The sequence below is a fragment of the Monomorium pharaonis genome, chromosome 8 (assembly GCF_013373865.1).
Source record: "Monomorium pharaonis isolate MP-MQ-018 chromosome 8, ASM1337386v2, whole genome shotgun sequence".
Taxonomy (NCBI): Eukaryota; Metazoa; Arthropoda; class Insecta; order Hymenoptera; family Formicidae; genus Monomorium; species Monomorium pharaonis.
The window spans coordinates 8,264,903-8,290,456 of record NC_050474.1 but is presented as its reverse complement, the minus strand read 5'-3'; the positions used below and the strand labels follow the sequence as shown (position 1 = coordinate 8,290,456).

Sequence of the window (25,554 nt, the reverse complement as noted above, 5' to 3'; positions counted from 1 at the left end):
AAGTGACTAATCAAAATTGTGTTCGCCATTGGCGAATCTTTGATTATAGGTCTTTAGGTGGAAGTAGTCGCCCCCCCGCCTCCGCGGGGCTTCGCCCCCGCTCCTGGTAGGGGCCTCAGATGGCTGAAAGTGGGGGTTAGTAGGGATGGTTACAAATCCTCCCAAAAGTTGCAAACCCATGTGGTACAGTACAAGCGTGGACGTTGTTTCGCTCTGTAAGCAGGGGACGGGGTGTGGGTGGACCTCGCTAAGCGTGGACGTTGTTTCGCTCTGTAAGCAGGGGGGAGTGTGGATGGACCTCGCTACGCGTAGAAAGTCACAAACCCATGTGGTACAATACAAGAGTGGACGTCCAGTATTAACTCTTCCAGTATTAACAAATAAAATTAACTAATAAAACTCGAATTGTGTTTGATGAGTTATATGAGGTTTTGAACATTTAACGTCGTTTTTCTCAAAAACTATTGTCTTTACGGCAAAAATTAATAGGACATAAAATGTGTATTTTGATGAGATCTACAACTTTTATTTCAAGTATTTTTCAAAATTCTCATTATTTACAGAAATAAATGAAAAAAACCATGATTTTTATGGTTTTTTTATGGTTTCCGCCATGAAAATCAAATTTGCGCCAATTTTCACTATTATATTCGTAATCAGCGAGTCAAAATACATAAGAATACGAAGTTTCAAATAAATCGGGGGTCCGACCTATTCAGAAGTACACCCCGATTTTCAACTTGATGTGTATTAAGGTTGAAAATTATAAAAATAATCCTCATATTATTATTTATATTAATATCTATTTTCACTATTTTAATAACATTTTAAAACGTTACTGCATCATTGCTGAAGTAATATTGCAAAATAATGTCTTTGCAATCTCTCTGCAACATTACATTGCAATATGCAATGTTGCAACGTTGCAGCAATATTGCTGCAAGCTTTTGTGCTGTATGGGTTAAAATATATAAAGATATACCTATATAAACATAGTTTTATAATATAAAGGAGAGTTTAGCCTTGAACCCTGAACGGGTTGAGGCGCGAAAAAAGTTTTAGGTTTTAGGTTAGATTAGGTTGAGAAGAAAAAGAAAATATAGAAAGAAGAAAAGGAAAGCATATAAAAAAGAGAATTCTACACAAGATACTAACAAGAAAATAATAAGTAGTCAGAAAAAACATCCCAGATAGCATAAAATATTATCATAAATATTTATAAATATTTTACAAATTTACTTTCAAAAAATATTTTTTGAAGATTATATAATTATTTTCATAAACCATTTAGAAATGATACAAAAATTATTATCAACAATATATAGAATATATTTTTAAAATGTACTAAAATATTTATGGTATATAAACTTGAAATATTTTTTATATTCTTTGATAATAATGGTATAAATATTTATTTTAAATATTTTCATAAATGTGTATTATAATTTTTTTATACCTGACAAACTCGGACATAAAAATATGTACAAAATATTTATCATAAATATTTATTCTTTTTATAAATATTTTATAAATATTTGATAAATATTTTGTGCTATCTGGGATATGTGTCAAAGGTCACCAAAGGTGAACCTACGTTAAGTCGACGGCACGTTAAATAAAAAAAGTTATAATATTAAAATTATATTATGTAAATAATTATATAACATTAATAATTAAACAAATTTATTTATAGAGATGGACATTTGGAAAGATACTAAATTTCTTTTAACAATTATTCGATGGTGTGCATTATGCATTGCATGGAAGAGAAACCGACGTAAAAGAAGTGTTGTAAGCCGATTACAACTATATCTATTAAAATTGCGACACGCATCTTTCGAAAGACGTTGCAAGAAGCACTTCTTTCGAAAGACGCACAAGAATCCGCCGCGCTCACGGAAGCCTCAATTAACTTCCGTGAGATTACAACAGCGCACTCGGAAGCAGTTCGTATCGCCCTAGAAATAGGCCCTACGCTGCAAAATCAAACCGCAAGGCTACCGCGTTCCGATGTCGAAACGCTTAGCCTCGCGGAAGCTATCGACGCCCGGTCACTGGCCCCCGAAATTGTGCCACATATCATAATATATAAACGCGACCACGCCGTGACCGAGCGGAGAGAAAACATAACAACGTCCGAGCCGCGTCGCGTACTATACACCTTATCGCGAGTGATACCTAACACCATCACAGCTGATTGTAAGCGCAAGAAACAGAAATAAAGACAACGAACAAGCACGTAAGAAGCGTCTTCTTTTTCTTATACACCGAGCCGAACCATCACCCTTTGGGTCCCAACCCTTCAGGCAGAACGATCCCAACTACCGACGGGAAAGAATTCCCAAAACGAGCAAACGCTCACAACAAAATTGGTGGCAGCGGTGGGATACAAGAAGCCGTCAAGGACAAGAGACATAAAAAAAAACGGATAGAAGAAGCTGAAACTAACAAAGGACCAGCAAATCCAAAAAACTCGAAGGAAGCACAATCCTACGAGAAGAAGACCAGCCGACAGTAAGACGAGCTGAGACAGCACCATCGTGTTATTCAGTGCGCGAGTGCAAAGATCTGTGCCAACGCGTCACTACACGGTGCTAAGTGTCCTTGAAGAACGAGCTTCCCTGCCGGGGAACGGAACGGCCGACTAGCCAACGAGAGGTGGACCACAACAAGGGGCGACGACTAGACAACTGTAGACTACGAGGAAAAGCAACACATCCTACTACAACGCCGTACGCGCCAGTCCATCCAGCGAGCTGACCTACGACAACCGCCATGCGCGCCGTTCTACTAATGTAAGTCAGAATTGTAACAAATATTTGCGCACTCTTTGTAATGTCCCGTGCGAAGGGCAACGCGATCGAGAAATAATAATTCAGCAGAAAATTGACACCGCGCGAAAAAACGAGGCAACGCGAAGTTTAACCGCAAAAGAAAACGCCTGTCAAAAAAAAAAAAAAGAGATTTCATTTTATATACGCGCCAATCAATAATACAGTATCAGCGAATAAAACTTTGATTCGAGTACAACGCTCTAGCACGTACACACGCGACCGCGATAAGACGCTTAGCCGTGCGTAATCCGACTCCACCGATAATACTCGGGAGACGACCGCGAGACATACAGCATGCGAGCTGCACACTGTCTCGAATAATTCAAACAAATAATTAATGTCCCAAAACGGAGACAGCCCGCGAAACGAAGGCCAGCAGCCCTCGGGAGAAATAATAGAATCTCCAGAACACGAGGCAGTAGGCATAGCGGAAACCGCGTTACGCGATATACGAGACGCGACGCAACACGCGCTACGTGTTGTAGGCGACCGCGGAACACACGTCGTCACCGAACGGGGAACCACAGCGGACGCACGCGAGTTTAGTTTGATAAGCGCCGAACCTAATACGACGCGTGACTTAAACGGACAAAATCGGACCGACAATCGACTGACATCCAGTCCCACGACAATGGCTCACTCTCCCGCCGAAGCGTCCGGAAATATACCACGAAATGAAGTCGAAGCAGAAATATTGCGACTTCATAATTCTCTGCATGAGGAAAATGACCATGCAGAAGAACGACCGGCACAGAGGATAAATCCGAACCTCCCGCCACGAGAAACAATGTTATTGCATGATGTTATGCATGAACTACGCGACCTGAAATTTCAATTAGGTCTAAGTAGAAGAGATCCGGGTTATCAGAGAAGGACGGAAGCACCCCTGAGACCCCAAAATTTTCACGATCACGCCTTAGATTTGTCGTACGGACGATCGAATAACGACATTAGAAATCAGCGCGGATCGACAGTAAATTTTTTGAGTATGAAAGAAGCGCGAAATATGATACCGGACATCGACGGCACACAGCGAAACCGCGTCCGCGAATTTATTAGCGCCGGTACATACGCGATGAAAAACATACACCCAGCCGACGAACATACCCTGCTAGAAGCCATCCTATGCACAAAATTCAAAGGTAAGGCAATGATGGACTTCTAAACGCGCGATGTATACAGCTTCGAACAATTGAAAAGAGAGCTCGAAAATGAGTACCTTTCCAAACGGAGCACCGCACATCTGCAACAAGAGTTTAACTCGCTCAAGCAGAAACCCGCGGAAAGCGCGCAGGAATTTGGACGGCGAGTGGACCTGCTCGCCATGGAACTATATGAGTCCATGGAGGAAGGCAAGAACCACACTATCGAACAACAGCGAGCCATCCTGGATAATATTAAGGAACAGGCCCTGTATAACTACCAGATCGGTTTGCATGAAGACATCAAACTCCTGGTACGCGCCCAGCGATACAGAACGCTGCAGGACGCGATATCCGGCGCCAGTGCCGAAGAAAAAGTAAGGGAACCTAACCGAAATCGGAAGGAAGACCCTCGCACCGTCCCCAAGTACGCACGAAATATTCTGCGATGCGGAAAGTGCGGCAAGAATGGACATGACGGGCGAGAATGCCGCAGCAGCCGATACGCTAACCGGTTCGAGTTACCGCGACCGGAGGGACGGCCTCGCGTAAACACAGTGGAACTATACTGTGACCATTGCAAAAGGGCAGGCCACACCCGAAAAGAGTGTTGGTCCCTTCACGGTCGACCCAAGAAAAAAGACAATGACCGCCGGAGCGAAAAGCCTAAAATTATGAAAAGGATCGAAAACGGCAAGCGAGCGAGCAAGGAAATAAAAATGATTAAGCATGCCGAGACAGCGAGCAGCGACGAGAGCTCGAGCGATGACGCAAGCTCCTCGCACACAGCTGATGCGTATCGTGTGACACACGAAGCATGCACGGGGCAGCGACACTGGCCTCGACATGATTACACTGCCCGTACGCGAAGCAGAGCGGGGCAAGATTGAGTTCCTGTTTGACACCGGCTCAACCGTGTCATTAATAAAATTAAAAACATTGAAGGGACAAACCAAAATCCGTGATGAACACATCAAATTGACCGGAATAACCGGGCATTCTATTATGACACTAGGAAGAACGTCCGTGAACGTGGTAATGCACGACAAAAAAATCAAGCATCCGATGTACGTCATACGAGACGATGCCCCAATAGAATATGAGGGCATACTAGGAGCTGATTTTACAAGAAAAAATAATGTCACATGCAACTATGGGACTAAAACAGTAAGATTAGGCAACACCAAATTCAAGCTGTACCCGTACCGCCGAGTCACTCTGCAGCCACGGAGCGAGACGATAGTGCAAGTCACAGCGAGTGTAAACACCCTAGGAGTCATCAACTCCGAGGAGATGGCACCGGGAGTATTCTTAGGAAGCTGCCTAGTAGAACCCGAAAATCACACGTGCCCAATAAGTATCATAAATACAAACGACAAAAAGGTCGACCTACAATTACCTCGTGTCGAAATTGAAAAAATAAATATAAACAACGCACCGGATACCCACACGGCGAACGTAATCCGAGATGCATGGAAACATGAGATACCGATACCTCGCGCAGAGCGCATAATTAAACTACTTCAGTTAAAACATTTAAACGAAGAGGAAAAGAAAGCGATTCAAGCACTATGCGAAGAGTTCAGCGACGTCTTCTATCTAGAAGGAGATAAGCTCACATACACAACTCTCGTGGAACACGAGATACACACCAGGACAGAATCTGCGAGCGTGAATGTACGACCATACAGACTGCCCGAAAAACAAAAAACGGAAGTAGATAAACAAATCCGTGAAATGCTAGAACAAGGAATAATCCGTCAAAGCAAAAGCCAATGGAACGCACCATTACTGGTCGTCCCGAAAAAACCTGACGCTACAGGAAAACCGAGATTCCGAGTAGTGGTAGATTTCCGAAAACTCAACGAAATTACAATCGGAGACTCTTTCCCGATCCCGAACATAACAGATATATTGGATCAACTCGGAAATGCAAAATATTTCACCACGCTCGATCTCGCTGCCGGATATCATCAGATATCAGTAGCAGAAAAAGATAAGGGGAAGACGGCATTCTCCACACCGTACGGGCATTACGAGTTCAATCGAATGCCGTTCGGATTAAGGAATGCCCCCGCGACGTTCCAACGCCTAATGAACTCAGTTTTAACGGGTTTACAAGGTCTCAAATGTCTAGTATATTTAGACGATATTGTTATTTACGGGCCGAGCCTGAGTGAGCATTACAAACGGCTAGCCGCTGTGTTAACACGGCTGAGAGACAGTAACTTGAAACTCCAGCCGGAGAAGTGCGAGTTCATGCGCAAGGAGGTGAACTACCTAGGCCACGTAATCACCGAGGACGGAATTTTACCCGATCCCAAAAAACTGGACGCCGTGGAGAAATTTCCCACCCCTACAAAAGTAAAGGACGTGCAAGCGTTTATTGGACTAGCGGGGTACTACCGAAAATTTATTGAAAATTTTTCAAAAATAGCGAAACCTTTAACAATGTTAACAAAAAAAGGGGAAAAATTCGCATGGACGACCACGCAACAAAATGCGTTTGACACACTCAAAATAAAATTAACTACCGCACCGGTATTAAAATATCCGGACTTCAGTGAAGAATTTCTCGTCACTACCGACGCGTCAGATTACGCGGTAGGAGCGGTGTTATCTCAAGGCACCGTCGGCCAAGACCGCCCGATCGCTTACGCAAGCAGAATAATGAATCGAGCAGAACAGAATTATAATACGACCGAAAAAGAATTATTAGCGATCGTATGGGCCGTGAAACATTTTCGACCATATGTATACGGCACAAAATTCAAGATAATTACGGATCACAAGCCACTCGTATGGCTATTTAATGTGACAGATCCAGGATCTCGTCTGATAAGATGGAGACTCAAGCTCGCCGAATACGATTACGAGATAATACACAAGGCAGGCAAAGGCAATACTAATGCCGATGCACTGAGCCGACACCCCGTAATAGAAGACACGGAGCACGTAAATACCGTCGAAGATAAAAACCGACAGGAAGAAGAGGAAGAAGAAGAAGAAACAACAAACCGGAAATACACGGAAAAAGAAAAGGAACAGATATTATATGAATATCACGACGCTCCTCTAGGAGGGCATCAAGGAATCGCACGTACGCTAAAAAGGATACGATTGGACCATAATTGGCGAGGAATCACGAAAGATGTGGAAGACTACATCGCAAAATGTGAACACTGCCAGAAAAATAAATTAAAAGCAAAAACAAAGATGCCTATGGTGATAACGGATACCCCCAAAAAACCATTTGAAAAATGCGCTATGGATATCGTGGGACCATTAACAATAACGACCACAGGAAATAAATATATCTTGACCTTCCAAGATATTCTTACGAAATTCAGCAAGGCGATCCCGATAGAAAGTCAGGATGCGAATACAGTGGCACGAGCATTTGCCACTAAAATAATTTTTGAACACGGAATACCAGAGAAACTACTCACAGACCAAGGTACAAATTTTACAAGTGAAATTTTCAAGAACGTATGCAAATTGCTGAAGATCGAAAAAATGCAAACTACTGCATATCACCCAGAGAGCAACGGAACAGTGGAAAGATCACACCGGACTCTGGCAGAATATTTGCGTCACTACATAAATACCGATCAAACAGATTGGGACGAGTGGCTACCGTACGCTATGTTTACGTACAATACGACACCACATACCGTAACCGGGCTCACCCCCTTTGAACTGATATATGGACATAGAGCGACTTTACCTACAGCCCTAAACCAACCGCCTAGACTGACATATTCCTACGACGACTATGCGCAGGAGCTACGAGAAAAATTGCGAGCCTCAAGCAGAATAGCAAAAGAAAAGGCACAAGAAGAAAAACAAAAGGCAAAGAAGCAATACGATAAAAAATCAAAGCCAGCAATTTTTAAGGTTGGAGAAAAGGTCCTACTTTTCGACGAAACCGTAAGACGCGGCCGATCGAAAAAGTTAGACGCAAAATGGATCGGACCGTACAAAATAATTGAGAAAAATAATGACGTCAACTATACAATAAAAATGGGACGGAAAACTATACGCGTACACGCGAACCGATTAAAACTATTCATAGAAGAGTAAAGGACTCACCAAGTAGCAGATCCGGGTACCGCTTCAGGAATAGTCACAAAATAATCCAAATAATTCAGAGCACAAATTATAATAAAAAACTAAGTAACTATAGCACTACACAAACTATAAATCACTACTAAGCAATTAAAATAAAAGATACTACGAAGCAATTAAAAGATACTATACTACTAAGCAAAACGAAAAAATTGTTTTTATATAAGCACTACAAGCTAGTACTACACTACACACACATAAAAGAGGAGAAAGCAAGGCGCCAGTTATTCTTCGTCCCCCGCATCGGGAGAAGCATCCCGGACGAAGTACTGCGCTACCCGCACATTAAAATCGGGGTCCATTTCCCCCTCAGAATCAGAGGAGATTTCCAGCTCCTCTATTACACGATTGAAAAAATATAAATTCGGAACCAGTTCTGGTGAATCTGGCTCCGACGAACTATCCAACGGAGAATCGGGACGTTCGTCCTCCCCCTCGGACTCCTCATCAGAAAAATCGTCCAAAATCTCCTCCTCAATCTCCCCATCGTCCATGAGGAACTCCCCTGCGTCTTCAACAAAGTCTTCGAAGACTCCAAACACCTCCCCTTCGTCAGGAGCGAAATCGTCCAGCGCGATAACCCCTGGAACAGGCGACGGAGGCGGCGACGGCACTAGAGAACGCATATTTAAAATAATTCTTCGCGACACGCACAGAAGAAAATCAGTCTAAGACTAACTCCAACAAAGACTAACGACAGTACCGGAAGACTCAAAACGCTGACATATAAAAACCAAAGATAGAAGTCTGAGCATCTGAGACGATAACGCACCTTGACTTTGCAGAATAATCACCTGCACGCGCCTCAGCGACGGACTATCAGCCGATCCAGCATACCACATAGAAAAATTCAAGGACAACCCAGGGATCTATTACGAAGAAATCGGACGACTACACCAAGTCGAAGCCCATTGGAAACTAGTAATAAGAATGGACATCGCATCCCTAGCACCTAGGCTAGAGCATATAACCAAAAGTATAGAACGCACCGACATAATGTGCAAATCATTACTAGCAAATGTAAAAACATGCAAGAACCTGCATGGAATCCTAGACAAGGGACACAATAAGACAAAACATCTGATACATACCATACAGATGGTATACAGGACGCCGACAGATAAGCGGCGCGGACTGATAAACGGAGTAGGTTCCATAGCCAAGACACTATTCGGAACCATGGACGCCGACGACGATTAACGAACAGCTGACGCTACTAGAGAACTACAACGCGGCAACCAAACACGCCGTAGAAAATCAATTAAAAGTAATCAACGCCACGATAGCCCACGTGGAGACGTTGGAACAAACTATCCAAGAAAACGAAAACGCACTGACGACACTCCTAGAGAAAATACAAAACCAAAACCTAATACATAACAGACGATACGACTTGGACGAACATTTCACAGTTCTTAACGCTCTGACGAACGATCTACTACAAGACGCGTCCGACATTATCGAATATCTAGCATATATAAAAGAGGGAATACTTCACCCTAAAATCGCGAATATAGATCAAATAATGGAAGCTCTCCGTGAGGCTAGTCTAACCTGGCCCCAGGGACTCTACCTTCCTACAGGTATGCGAAATCACGACTGGTTAAAAATAGAAAAATTGATTAACATCAGCGCCTATTGCGACATAAAAAACATGTATACGATACTTAGATTTCCCTTAGCCAGCCTACCGATCTATAGACTTATGCGAATAATAGCGTTACCGGTGCATAATCACCTAAACATTTTTTCATCTGTAAAAACGACTACAGAATATCTAGCAATAGACGCGGAAAAACAAACGTACCTAACTATCAGCGAAAGCGACCTGCAAGGATGTAATAAAATAAACACCGAACATATATGCGAGGCGACGCATGCGATAAATAAGATAAACACAAATGCGATCTGCGAAGTACAAATGTATATACACAATCGCAACTTACACTGTAACATAAACCATATCATAAGCGAACGCGCAATATGGATTAAGACGCACGACTCTTGGTTGTACTCCACAGCAAAACCTGAAGAAATTAGTATAAAATGCCTAGACCACCCCGAAGGTAAAGAAACGATAAATAATACCGGAAAAATAATTATAAACAAAAATTGCAAGATAGTTACAACCGAACTAATTATTAAACCACACAAAACTCTCAGTTCTAAAATCCTAGACACATACATGCCTAGGATAAATATTACAATGATACAGGAAATTTCCTTAGATAACCACACAGATAGTATACACTTGAGAAAAATTTCCGACAACCCACACGATTTTGGACACCTAAAAATGAGCATAGGAAAAATCAAACAAGAACTGGAGAGTGACCAAGAGCCGTTCTTCCGAAAAAAACAATTCATATACCCAATGACAACCAGCGGCGTTACCGCTTTAATCATAATAGCCATCATGATTTACATAATATATACAAAACAAACTAGCAAACCACCAAGGCCTAACAAAGCAGGTTGTCATCTGAGAACAAAGTTGTAAGCGAAAACATCGCACCCTCGTTTTCTTATCTAACGGGGGAGGGATGTTGTAAGCCGATTACAACTATATCTATTAAAATTGCGACACGCATCTTTCGAAAGACGTTGCAAGAAGCACTTCTTTCGAAAGACACACAAGAATCCGCCGCGCTCACGGAAGCCTCAATTAACTTCCGTGAGATTACAACAGCGCACTCGGAAGCAGTTCGTATCGCCCTAGAAATAGGCCCTACGCTGCAAAATCAAACCGCAAGGCTACCGCGTTCCGATGTCGAAACGCTTAGCCTCGCGGAAGCTATCGACGCCCGGTCACTGGCCCCCGAAATTGTGCCACATATCATAATATATAAACGCGACCACGCCGTGACCGAGCGGAGAGAAAACATAACAACGTCCGAGCCGCGTCGCGTACTATACACCTTATCGCGAGTGATACCTAACACCATCACAGCTGATTGTAAGCGCAAGAAACAGAAATAAAGACAACGAACAAGCACGTAAGAAGCGTCTTCTTTTTCTTATACACCGAGCCGAACCATCACATTTGGGTCCCAACCCTTCAGGCAGAACGATCCCAACTACCGATGGGAAAGAATTCCCAAAACGAGCAAACGCTCACAACAGAAGATTTTGGATGAGACCTATCAATGAAAATAGAATTCAACAAGGAGATTATCTTGCATTATTTCAAGAACTAAAAGATAATAGTATAATGTTTTTCCGCTACACTAGAATGACAGTAGATACATTTTACATGTTATTAGAAATGATATCTCCAAAACTTCAGAAACATCATTGGAGAGCTTTACCACCAGAATTACGTTTGTCTGTAACACTTAGGTATGTTATTATAAATCTATATATTTTTGTAAATAACTCAAAATAAGGTATTGTTATAACTTCAAACATTTATTTTTAAAAATCCAAAAATACTAAAATAATATATATCTTTAGATTCAAAGTACATTTATCGTTTATTATATCATATTAATGTTACTACTATAGTTATTAAAATGTTACATTTTTTAAAATTATACTTTAAGCACATTAAACTGTTGTTGACATTATAAAATATGTAATATTTTAATAAAATGTTAGTGTAATTACAGTACAGTACAATACAGTGTAGTAGATATAATTTTTGTACGTATTTTTATAAATAAAATACAAAATAATAAATTCCAATTTGTTAAAATAGTTATAACTATAAATAATTTATTTTTAATGAAAATAAGAATTATATGTATATAATATTATATATTCATATAATTTCAGATACCTAGCAACAGGAGATCATATACTATCGATAGCACTAGCATATTGTATTGGAGAATCAACAGCATATGCTATTATAAAAGAAACTACTGAAGCTATTGTAAATGTGTTATTACCTCGTTTTGTGCAGCCGCCATCTGAAACTGAATATAAAAAAATAAGTACAGGATTTCTTGACAATTGGAATTTTCCAAAATTGTCTTGGTTCAATTGATGGCAAACATTGCATTATTCGAGCTCCTTTACAATCTGATAGTTTATACTATAATTATAAAAAAACATTTAGTGTAGTATTAATGGCTGTTTGCGATCACAATTATAAATTTACCTTAGTTGATGTTGGATCGTATGGTAGTCAAAATGATGCAAGTATATTTTCTGAATCAGAATTTGGAAAATCTCTTAAAGAAGGAAAATTGAATGTGCCAAAAGGAAAAGTCAAACTACCAGGAAGTGATAAATTAACTGAATATTTTTTTATTGAAGACGAAGCATTTCCATTATCAACAAATTTTATGAGACCTTTTCCGAGAAGAAATTTAAATGAAAAAAAAAAGAATTTTTAATTATAGATTATCGCGTGCACGAAAAACAATAGAAAACGCATTTGGAATTCTGGTATCTCTAATAAAATAATCTTAAGCACAGTGTGTTTGCATAATTTTTTAAAAAGTTTCGAAAAACAGCAACCCGCAACAAACAGAGTTTATTGTCCTCCAAATTTTATTGATAATGAAATTGATGGAATCATAACAAACGGTGCTTAGAGAGCTGACAATGCACAAATTTAAAACATTCCGCCATGTAATGCTCGTCGAGCTACAATTGAAGCCTATCAAGTACGAGAGAAACTTGCAGATTATTTTCTAACTCCAGAAGGAGAAATTCCTTGGCAATATGAATATGTAAGAAAAGGACAAAACAGCGACATATTTTAAAAGAACAAGTTTTTAATATTAATATAAAATTAATGTTTAAAAACTTTATTCTCTCTCTCCCTCACTTCTTTTTATTAGAATTAGATAAAATGACGTTGTCAAATAAATTATCAATATTTTTAAAAAATAATTATAATTATTTTGTTTTGACATTTTATTTTTATATAACAATTATATCTTATTATATTATAGTGAACAATAAAAATAAACTTTGTATTCATAAAACTTATTTGTATTCATAAAAAAAATTCTTGCCTCTTATCATTATATCACATTAAATAATAAAAACAAACTTTATTTGTACTTATAAAAAAAATTCTCGCCTCTTATCATTATCTCATATTAAATAATAAAAACAAACTTTATTTGTACTTATAAAAAAAATTCTCGCCTCTTATCATTGTATCATATTAATTAATAAAAACAAACTTTATTTGTACTTATAAAAAAAATTCTCGCCTCTTATAATTATATCATATTGAATAATAAAAACAAACTTATTTAATCATAAAACAAATTATCACATTTCAGTATCATTATATCACATTAGAAAATAAACTTAATTTGTATTCATAAGAAAAAATTATATTTGTATTAATGTTTTGTAATGTCTACCTATATAGCATGCATCCAAAAAACTGTTGGGTACATAAGACTAGGTTTGTTTAGAAAATAGATCACCTGTAAAAGAAATACATTTTGTTATATTTAAAAATATAATGCGTAATTTATAACATAAAATTTTACTTATATACCTTTTTAATTCCACAAAATATTAATTATGTCCTTTTTCTTTTTTTACGTTCGTTTTCCGGAAGTTTTTTTTATTTCTGCAACTATTAGATCTAAAAATTTATTGTCTGAATTCTCCTTTTCATCTTTTTTTATATCTGATTTAATATCTTTATCATAGTTTTGTATTTTATCTGCAATTGTATTGGATAGTGACAAAAGTGATTTTTCTATATCGTCTGATTCTGATCTACGTTTCTTAGATGTAACGTGATTTTTCTGTACTGGTGTGTAACATTTTTGCTGCATGCTTGGTGATGTAGGACTCATTAAATGTTGTAATGTAGAAGACTGAGGTAGATTGCTTGACGATGTCGAACTCAAATGTTGTAATACAGAAGAATGAGGCAGAATGTTTGATGATGTTGGACTCAAATGTTGTAATACAGAAGATTGCGGCAGATTGTTTGATGATGTTGAACTCAAATGTAATGTAGAAGATTGAGACAGATTGCTTGATGATGTTGGACTCAAATGTAACACAGAAGAATGAGGCGAATTTTCTTCGAAATTCCTTTCCCAATTAAGCGAAGTTGACGATTTTGAAGGAACATTTTCTTTATTTTCTCTTATATTTCGTGAAATATTTGTAATAGTCCTGTAATAATAGAAAAATTAATAATAGATTACAATAAAAATTAAGCTCAAAATTATAGCTTACAATTTTTTTATAATACATACTTTCTTTTTTCTTCTCGTTTTACATATTCAAAAATTTCATATTTTCGTACAGTGGAAAACTTTTCCGATGGGATACTCCACTTCCACTTCTACTTTCAACTTCAATTTCTTTTCTTTCTTTTGAGAATTTTTCTCTTAATCTAACCCATCGAATTTTGCATTCAGTAGCTAAAAATATTATTAAAATCATCAATAAAATAATATTTAAAATTAAAATATTTAAAACAATTAAATTAATTTTATTTAAAAAGTTCTACTTACGTGGACAATTCATTACTTTTCCAATTTCATTCCATGAATTTTCTTTCATTATTGAATCTTTGAAACTGGATGATGATTTGTCATATAGATGAGGATAACAATTCGTACTAAATCGATTAATAAGGAGTCTCCTGGATTGAATATGACATCGATATCCTCGTTACTTTCATTTTGTAACGCAATGTTAACTCCATCGTTAATATTTGAAAATGTTTTCGCATATCCATGTTCCATAGTCATTTTTACTCCCAGATACTGATAAGGAACTATAACAATAGTTTAAAAAATTGAAAAAATACATATAAATTGTTATATAATATATAATATGTATTTTATAACGCATTATATAAGTGTGTATGTGTATGCACGCGCGCGTGTATATGTATGTGTGTGCTTTTATAAATAATAAAAGTATTACTAAAATTGGAATTCTTAACGCTTGTAAAATCTTATTATTTTTTAAAAGACTTTGTAGAAAGAAAAGAATATGTCGTCTCTTCAAAAATTGTGCTAACTCTCCCAGTAGTATTAAATCATAGTAAAGCAGATAATAAAAATCTAAAGGAACGTATACAATTAATAAGGTAATTATTTAGAATACGGACTTCACTTCCAATATCGATTAAATTATGCTCAGTCGACGCGTTTTGACAAGAAATGAAAGAATGTGGCAAAAAAATGCGGCAGTCTGCCTTGTGAAACAAGATATTAATCGTTAAAGTTGATGACTTGACACTTTTGACAGGTCATACTGACAAAATAAATTCATCCAAAAGCACAAACAGTTCAATGCATAGTATTATTCTTTGCTTTAACCAAAATATATTATACTAATAAAAGTATAAATACTTTTTGTATTTATACTTGGTTAAAGCAGAAAATATATTGTTTTAACCAAAACTACAAACAATTATAACTAAAGTTTTAGTTATAACTTTATGACAGATTTTATAACCTGTCAAGTCATCAACTTTAACAATTAATATTTTGTTTCACGAAGCAGACTGCCACATTTTTTGCCAGATTCTTTCGTTTCGTGTCAAAACGCGTCGAATGAACAAAAAGGGCATAGCGGAATAAGCAGGTGAAATCTGCCCCCGCACTAATCAAGCTCAAATTGATATCATTAGTTGGCACCCTTGAGATGTAAAACTTCCCCAAATATTAGTTACAAAATTGCATTTTTGGGGGAGTTATGGAGGGGGAAAGAAAAATAAAGAAAGTGGTTTTTTTCGAAAATGGTTGGACCGATTTTAATGAAAAAAATATATGTTGTAAACATCATTTAGACAAGTTTGAGAAAATTTTAAGTAATTTTTGTGGTAAAAAAAAACCTGATAAAAAAATTTTTGAATTTTTTATGAATTTTTTGGGGGGTGATAGTTCTGAGATACCACTTTTATATTTTCACAAAAACATCTCTAGATCTTCTTCTTTAATACTTTTTCTTTTTAATCAATCGGAGTGGTGGAACATGGTTAAAAATAATAATTTACACCGCGCCGCCGTGTCGCGCCGCGCTGGCTGGGCGACCGGGCCGCGGCGCACGGCGATTGTTGTCATGTTGAACTTACATACTAGTTGCAGTGTTACAATGTTTAGTTGCCAAGAAAAATTATAATATAATAATATAAAATATAATAACACATATAATATTTCCAGGACGTCTACAATTAGCCTATAAAACTTATCGTTTCGGCAGTTTACCACGAGGAAATCGCCTCTCACATTATCTATCATCGAGGTGCTTTTTTAATGTAAGTTCCCTTGCCTCTCACATTATCTATTATCGGGGTGCTTTTTTAAAGTGAGTCCTCTTGCCTCTCACATTATCTATCATCGGGGTGCTTTTTTAAAATGAGTCCCCTCGCCTCTCACATTATTTATCATCGGGGTGCTTTTTTAATGTGAGTCCCTTTGCCTCTCACATTATCTTTTTGGCGAATGGACTCACATTAAAAAAGCACCTCGATGATAGATAATGTGAGAGGCGAGAAAACTTACATTAAAAAAGCACCCCGATAATAAATAATGTAAGAGGGGAGGGGACTCACTTTAAAAAAGCACGCCGATAATAGATAATGTGAGAGGCGAAAAAACTCACATTAAAAAAGCACCCCGAATATAAATAATGTAAGAAACGAGAGAACTCACTTTAAAAAAGCACTCCGATAATAGATAATGTGAGAGGCAAAAGAACTCACATTAAAAAAGCACCTCGATGATAGATAATGTGAGAGGCGAAAGGACTCACTTTAAAAAAACACACCGATGATAAATAATGTAAGAGGCAAGGGGACTCACATTAAAAAAGCATACCAAACATATGAAATTTAAAAACGTACTGCAATCTCCTCGTGATGAACTGCCGAAACGATAAGTTTTATAGCTTAATTGCAGAGACTGAGTCCCAGATGCGCACAGTAATAAACGGACACAGTAGGCTGAGTGAAACGGACACAGACCAAATGTGCACAGACCAAATGCACACGGACCAGGGGCTCTATTCTTGAATTCATTCGCAAGAGAAACGTATTCGCAAATTCTGATCTTACAAAAAAGTTGGAAATTTATTGGCTATCGTATGGCTATTAACCAATAAACTTACAACTTTCTGTTAGAGCGAGTACTTGCGTATACGTTTCTCTTGCGAATGACTTCAAGAATCGAGCCCCAAATGCGCACGGACCAAATGCGCACGGACCAAATGCGCACAGTCGCAAACCTATGTGGTGCAGAGAATGCTTTGCACACACACACACACACACACACATACATACACACACACACACACACACACACACACATACACACGGCGGGGGGGGTGCAAGTGGGGGCTTCGCCCTCCTCCCGCACCCACCCCGTCGATAGAGATGCCCGAAAAGTCGCAACCCATGTAATAAGTTTGTAGGTTACTGTGTCCGTTTAGTCTGTGCGCACTTGGTCCGTGCGCATTTGTTCCGTATGCATCTGGTCCGTGCGCATTTGGTCTGTGTCCGTTTCACTCAGCCTGCTGTGTCCATTTGTTACTGTGCGCATCTAGGACGCTTCCATTGCAGACGTCCTGGAAATATTATATGTGTTATTATATTTTATATTATTATATTATAATTTTTCTTAGCAACTAAACATTGCAACACTGCAACTAGTATGTAAGTTCAACATGACAACAATCGCCGTGCGCCGCGGCCCGGTCGCCCAGCCGGCGCGGCGCGGCACGGCGGCGCGGTGTGAATTATTATTTTTAACCATGTTTCACCACTCCGATTGATTTAAAAAAAAAAAGTGTTAAAAAAGATCTAGAGATGTTTTTGTGAAAATATAAAAGTGGTATCTCAGAACTATCACCCCCAAAAAAATTCATAAAAAATTCAAAAATTTTTTTATCGGGTTTTTTTTTACTACAAAAATTACTTAAAATTTTCTCAAACTTGTCTAAATGATGTTTACATCATATATTTTTTTCATTAAAATCGGTCCAACCATTTTCGAAAAAAACCACTTTCTTTATTTTTCTTTCCCCCTCCATAACTCCCCCAAAAATGCAATTTTGTAACTAATATTTGGGGAAGTTTTACATCTCAAAGGTGCCAACTAATGATATCAATTTGAGCTTGATTAGTGCGGGGGCAGATTTCACCTGCTTAGAGCCACCGCACAAGCTTTTTCGTAACACGTTACGTTACGTTAAGTGCTCCATAAACCTAAGTTCGTACTTAAAATTAAACTTACATCAACGCACAAAGAAACTTTTAACGTAAGTTCTTAAGTTCTTACGTTAAGGATTTCTTTGTGCGTTGATTTAAGTTAAATTTTAAGTACAACTTAGGTTCGTATGGAGTACTTAACGTAACGTAACGCGTTATGGAAGAGTTTGTGCGGTGGCCCTTAAGGTGGAAGCACATAAAATTACAGGAGCCATAAGATAGAATGCAGAAGCCATAGCGCATGCGCTATAGTATTACATTTTACCATGGACAGATAAAGTAATACCATAGCGCATGCGCTATGGCTTCTGTATTCTGCCTTATGGCTCCTGTAATTTTATGTGCTTCCACCTTTAGGTTTGTATGGAGTACTTAACGTAACGTAACGCGTTAGGGCCACCGCACAAACTCTTCCGTAACGCGTTACGTTACGTTAAGTACTCCATATGAACTTAAGTTGTACTTAAAATTTAACTTAAATCAACGCACAAAGAAATCCTTAACGTAAGAACTTAAGAACTTACGTTAAAAGTTTCTTTGTGCGTTGATGTAAGTTTAATTTTAAGTACGAACTTAGGTTTATGGAGCACTTAACGTAACGTAACGTGTTACAAAAAAGCTTGTGCGGTGGCTCTTATGGAAAAGTTTGTGCGGTGGTCCTTATGCTTATGCTTATGGAAATTCATGTGCGATGGCCCTCACACATGAATTGACATATGTGGTCTGTTCTTTCTAGCTGCACTGTTGCACCGGTGCAATAATTAAGTTAAAGTAAGACAAGTGGTCTGTTCTTTTTCGCTGCACTGCTGCACTGGTGCAACAAGTTAGAATGAGAAAAAATATATTTGTCTCACTTTAACTTATTGCACCAGTGCATCAGTGCAGCTAAAAAAAACAGGCCAAAGGATAACTTTAAATTTTAAAGTTATCCTTTGGCCTGTTCTTTTTAGCTGCACTGATGCACTGGTGCAATAAGTTAAAGTGAGACAAATATATTTTTTCTCATTCTAACTTGTTGCACCAGTGCAGCAGTGCAGCGAAAAAGAACAGACCACTTGTCTTACTTTAACTTATTGCACCGGTTCTTTTAAAGTTTAAAAGAAATAATGGATAAGTATTATTTTATAATATTTTATATTATTTATATGTATATATGTGCGTGTGTGCATGTGTGGGTGCGTGCGTGCGTGTATGTGTGTGTGTGTGTGTTATTGGTCGTTTATTTTATAGAAATAAAATTTTTTCAATGTTTTATGTTTGTAAATTGTTAGAAAACAATTAATATAATGTATTATTATATTATTACCTTGTAGGAAAAAATTATGCAAAAATTACTGCACAAAAAATTGCGTATTTTTGTGAGGAATTTCTGCAGTTTTGTACAAAGTTTTCGCCTTCAGAATTTTTCTGCAGAATATTTGGCAGAATTTTCTGTACAAAATCTGTAAAAACTTTCAGTACAAAAATCTGTAAAAACTGCAAAAATTTATGTACAAAAATATGCAATTTTTGTGTAGTAATTTTTGCATAATTTTTTTCTACAGGATTATTTTATACAAAACTTAAATTATATATACGCTATAGTTATTAAATTTTAATTATTTTTTAAAAGCAACCGAAGAGCTTGAAAGAGATTTTAAAACAACTTCTGAACATTGGGACGTAATTATAAATTATCCCATGTTATTAAAATCCAAATTTGGAGGATTCGATGAAAATAATATTAAAATAAAAGAATTGTGGAAAGAAATGATTGGAATCCTCAACAGTTTAGGACATGGACAACGTTCTATACAGAAATGGAAAGAGGTATATATTATACATAAGATTATCTGAATATTATTTGTAATAAAATTTAGTTTTATGCTACAGGCTATTGGACGCTGGAAATCCAAAGTAAAAGCAAAAGCAAGACGTCAAAGGCAGGAAATGACTGCAACAGGTGGTGGATCTATGAAAACAATACCACTCACCCAAACGGAAGAAAAATTAATGGCCATCTTAGGGTGGAAAGCTGTAACTGGAGATTCAAACAAAGAATTAGGAATAGTTGACTCCAATACAACTAATTATAAAGGTAAAAGTAGTATTAACAGTATTAAAATAGTATTAGTAGTTTTATATTATAATTTTATCATATAGTTTATTACACATTTATTATCTATTGTTTACTATAGTCACAACAGAACGATCTACAAATAATAAAATTATAACATCAACTCCGAGTAAAGTAATATTATCTACATCTGTACAACCTTTTATTCGTACAAACACTGAAATGGTTATACCCGAGGTGAGAAATATTAATGATAATAAAATGATAATAAAATGTAACAAAGTGTGTAATAAATTATATAAATAGAAAGTGTTTTTATATAATTTGCAGTCGATAGCATGGCAATCTGGGACGAAAGAAATGACACAGTCAGCATCGACTTCAACGTCAACAACAGAAATGACACAATATAATATTGTTGAAAATAAAAACAAGAAGATATTTCAAAAAGCGAAGACTGTTAGTAGTCCAGTTAGTAATTACTGATTACTTACAAGTACTTAAAAAGTTAATTTAATGACCTATGGTAAATATCTAATAAATGATCTATATGATAGATACAAACAGTGCTATCAACAGCATCCAAATCTTCAGGAATAAATAGAACCTCCACCATTAGTGCTATTAAAGAAAGGAACAGCAAATGGAGATAAAGAAAAACCTTCCGTATCAACGTCAAACAAACAAACAGTAAATGAAGACAAGGAGAATTTTCCATTACAAAATAAGAAAAGAATAATTACGTCATCTGATAAAAGCCAACGATATGTGACTTTGACCACAATGCATCGAGAACAAACAGATATATTAAATATTATTAATCTAAATATTCAAAATGCTTCTTATCACTTAGAACAGATTGCATCTAATATCAATCAATTGGTTAATTATTATATTACAAATGAAAGAACAGATAACGAATTTGAATCTGTTGAGTTTCTTGATGACAATTACAATATGACAGAATAATTTCATAATTTTATTCATTTTATATATATATATAGTTATATTGAAAGTATATATTAAAAGTTATTGCATTGTGATTAAAGTTATATGTCGTTGATCTTTAAGGTGCTTTTTCACGCTGACGCTTGACGCTCATTTTTAGCGTGAAAAGACATCACGTGACTAAAAATAAAGATACCCATTCGTCATTTTTAGTCGCATGGTGTCTTTTGACGCTGAAAATGAGCGTCAAGCGTCAGCATGAAAGGGTACCTTTAAATGTAGTGGTTAAAGTTCAGGAAATTCTTGAAGAAGCCCATGATTCACCTTCAGGGGGACATTTCGGTGTCAATAAGACCCTTCAGAAAATACGAAAGCATTTTTATTGGGCTACCAGCAAGAAGGACGTGGAGAGATGGTGTGCCTCTTGTAAGGTATGCGTTGCTAGAAAAGGGCCCATTGGGAAGGGAAAGTCTCCCTTGGAAATTTACAATGTGGGCGCACCTTTCGAGAGGATACAAGTCGATATTCTGGGTCCTCTGCCGGTTTCTTCTTCAGGAAATAAGTATCTCCTAGTAGTGGTGGATTGTTTTACTAAATGGCCAGAAGCTATTCCCTTAAAGAATAAAAGAGCTAGTACCATTGCAAGATCACTTGTGGATCAAGTATTTTCTCGACACGGAATTCCTTTGGAGCTTCACACGGATCAGGGAAGGAATTTTGAATGTAGTCTTTTCAAGGAGATGTCTTTGCTTCTAGGAATGAAGAAGACGCGTACGACTCCTCTTCATCCACAGTCTGATGGACAAGTCGAGCGTCAACATCGCACAATTCTTGATTATTTGGCGAAATTCATTTCTGAAAACCAGAAGGATTGGGATCGTTGGATTTCACTTTATCTTTTGGCTTTTCGTTCGTCAAAGCAGGAAGCAACTGGAGCTTCTCCTGCGGAAATGTATTTGGGACAAGACTTACGTTTGCCTCTGGATCTTCTTAGAGGCAACCCTCCTTCTTCCAAGAAAGAAGAGAGGATTGATTTCATTTTCAGATTGAGGCAGAGATTAGATTTGATGCATCGTTTCGCTCGAGAGCGTCTTTCAATTAGCTCCAAAAATGCTAAGTTTTGGTATGACCAACGGACTAGACAAGTAAATTTCGAACCAGGGCAGAAAGTATGGTTCTTCGATCCTCGACGAGTTCCTGGAAGAGCTCCTAAGTTGCAGAGTTCTTGGAACGGTCCGTGGAAGATAGTCAAGAAATTGAATGATGTATTGTATTGTATTCGGAGATTTCATAGAAATAAAGTCGTTCATGCAAACCGTTTGGCTCCTTTCATGGAGAGGGAGTGAAGCCAATGCGAGTTCAAACTGAACCGATACGAATCCGAGCCCGAATACGAAATGGGGGGTTTATTCTAATTTTAACACCGTTTTGAAGTTAATTTTAGTTCATGTTTTTGTGTTTTTGTTCTGTTTGTTTTCTTGTGTGTTTCAGTTGCTCTTCGGAGAGCAGTTTCTTTTTAGAAGAAGGGTGGACGAAGAGGGATCTCTTTCGGAAGGAGGTCGCTGCTTGTAGGGAAGAAGACTGCCTCATCCACGGTTTTTGACCGTGGTTTTCCCGTGGAACTTAGGACAAATGCCGAGGCAGAGGACGGGGAGCTTTTTAAAGCGTTGGGTCCACGGAGATAAATCCCCACCCCCCCAATCCTGAAAAGAGAAGAAAGAAGTGCACAAGATCCGACGTCGAGGGACAGTGTCGCAAGGGGAGTGGAGCACGGGGACGCGGAAGGATTCGGGAGATCCTGCGTGAGAGCTGGATGAGCTCGGCGTGAGAGGATGCCCGTGGAAGTCCTTGCAGGGGGCGAAGAACTTCGGTGGACGTGGCTCGGAAACCCGTTGCAGCAGCTCGGGAAGAGCAGGAAATCGTCCGGGTACCGAGGAAGTCTTCTGCGGAAAGCGCTAAAACTGTTTCCCTGATTGTCGGGACGACAATCTAGAAGAAGGGGGGCAGTGTTGCGTGCGTCGCCCGGTATACTCCGCGACCGCGACTCAGCTGTTCGAAGACGGATCAATACTATTGATTTCCTGGACCGAGCGTTGTCAGCTGACGAGCGCTTGACGATGTGTGTGTAAACAACGAGTCGAATCTCGGTCTCGAGCCTTGTCGGACGCGTTAATAAAGCTGCTTGGTTTTACAGTTATAAAAGTGTCTTTCATTTCCGCGGCGCGCACGCTACCTTTAAAGGTGCCTTTTTATAGGCGTCAGTTGACGCTAATATTCTGACCTATTCCACAGTTTAGCTATAACCAGTTATGACAGTACAGTCGGAACCTTTGATGTTTATGTTACCTAGTCACGTGACCATCCGCCATGTTTTGGATTGTAAGAAAGCGCGTTATTCGAAGATATAAAACAAAAAAAGATAGTAAAAATATTTTTTATGATTCGTGTCGAATTGTTATTAAAGAGATAAGTGAATAAATAAAAAAAATTACAGAAAAAGTTAAAAAAAGTTAAATTCTGAAATGAGGTTAAACAATAATAAATAAATGGATTTTTTGGAAAACGAAAAAATTTTATTCCTGCGTTTCGTCCAGATATGTTTTTACACATGACACAGGAAAATCCACCTTTACTAACTTTACTCATTATTATAATTTATTTCAAAATAAATGATATTGAAAAAAACACTGAAGATGATCTTCATTAATAATCTTTTCAAAATAATACCTAATTAATATCGCTTAATATCACTGAAAAATTATTCACACAATATAACCTCTAACACGCAATTATCACATGTCTAGCTTATAGCTTCGTACCGCGTGGCTCGCCATGTCCGTCATATTTTAGATAGTACAGTTGACGCATGCGTCGTAAAATATTATACGAAGAATTTCGCTGACTGTCGTAACTGGTTATAGCTAAACTGTGCCTATTCTGACCAATTCTAACGCGCAAACGTTTTCACGCGTCAGTTTTGTAACTTGCGTTGTCTATCGCGCGCGACGATTGGACGCTGGTTTGACGCTATAGAAGTTAGAAAATTCGAACTTCTTCAACGTCGACGTAGAAACTATCATGACGTCACAAATCGTCTTGACGCGCGTCAACTGACGCCTATGAAATGGCACCTTTATACGATACATATTACAAATTTTTAGTATATAATTGAAAAAAGAATTAATAATATTTGTAGAGAAAGAGAGAGAGAGAGAGATGAATGCAATAATGACAATGTTAAAATTATAAGAAAAAAAAAGATTAAAACGTATATTTTTAAGAGATGAAAACAATCCATTTAATCTACCGAATTTATAATTTAAAGATTTATTTCGCTTCCAAAGAATTAATGCAATAGTTAATACATAGAGCCAAAGAGATACAAAAGTATAAATTTTAATTTTTCATTACTCACTATTAATAAAATGTACGCTAACGACATAGTTGGATTATAATATTAATTGTAAAATTGTCTTGCTGTAGAAATTATTAAAAATAATTTAAACAACTATTTCACAATTAATATTATCAGCATATTTCGAAATGCACAGTTAATTTTAAAAAATCTATAGCATACATTAGAATGTAAATGCAATCACCTTTAATATTATCCCTGAATATAAAATTGCAGTATTACGATATTTTTTCTGCAAAAGCATTTTTGTATACATTGTTAAATCAAATAAGGCAAAAAATTATTAAGTTTAAGTGCAATTTTACTGTAATATTTTAATATATGCAATATTATAAATATTATAAATAGAATATTTATAATCAGTATTATCAGTATTTATAATCAGTTTAATAATCTATGTAGAAAGTACAAAACTGCTGTGTTGTTTAATACGAGATTTTCCGTTGTTTAATAAGAGCTGAAAATATTATGTTTAGTGCAACATAAGTGTGACATTAAGTTTTTACCTGTAATCATATTGCGTTCTTTATTTTTGTATTATTTATTATATATATTATATGTCATTATATATTGTTATATGATTCGAAATAAAATAATTTTATTGAATATTAAAAAATATTTTTTTTTTTATTATTATCGTACAATTTCCATTATCAAAAGTATCGATTAATTATTTGCACGTTGATTGCGACCTGCATTTAAAACATTTTCAATATTTGGTATGTTATGATCTATTGGCATTACTATATATCCATTATTGTCATCATCCATTTCTAGTTCATCATCCAAAGGCAAATTAGCTCTCATACACATATTATGTAGAACACAGCAAGCATTAATAATCATTCCAGCTTTTTGTGGATGATATTTTAAAACGC

General features: G+C 37.1%; 2 protein-coding genes across 3 annotated transcripts in view; one reads left to right on the top strand and one right to left on the bottom strand.

Annotated features, from left to right (window-relative positions):
• Positions 1-11,001: 11,001 nt before the first annotated feature.
• LOC118647157 lies at positions 11,002-12,409 on the top strand. Its single transcript, XM_036291425.1, has 2 exons — positions 11,002-11,443; positions 11,879-12,409. The coding sequence occupies exons 1-2, from the start codon at positions 11,238-11,240 to the stop codon at positions 12,090-12,092; spliced, it is 420 nt and encodes a 139-aa protein (XP_036147318.1). The 5' UTR covers positions 11,002-11,237; the 3' UTR covers positions 12,093-12,409.
• Positions 12,410-14,289: 1,880 nt separating this feature from the next.
• Positions 14,290-25,554, bottom strand: part of LOC118646831 (DNA/RNA-binding protein KIN17-like) — a 58,406-nt gene continuing 47,141 nt past the window's right edge. The window contains exons 2-3 of one of the 2 annotated variants that reach the window (XM_036290567.1): positions 14,551-14,816; positions 14,290-14,457 (exon numbers count right to left, since the gene is read on the bottom strand). In XM_036290567.1, coding sequence (XP_036146460.1) covers positions 14,599-14,816 — 218 coding nt within the window. In that variant the 3' untranslated portion in view covers positions 14,290-14,457; positions 14,551-14,598. The remainder of the gene's footprint in view (positions 14,458-14,550; positions 14,817-25,554) is intronic. The other variant, XM_036290568.1, reaches the window with a different exon arrangement.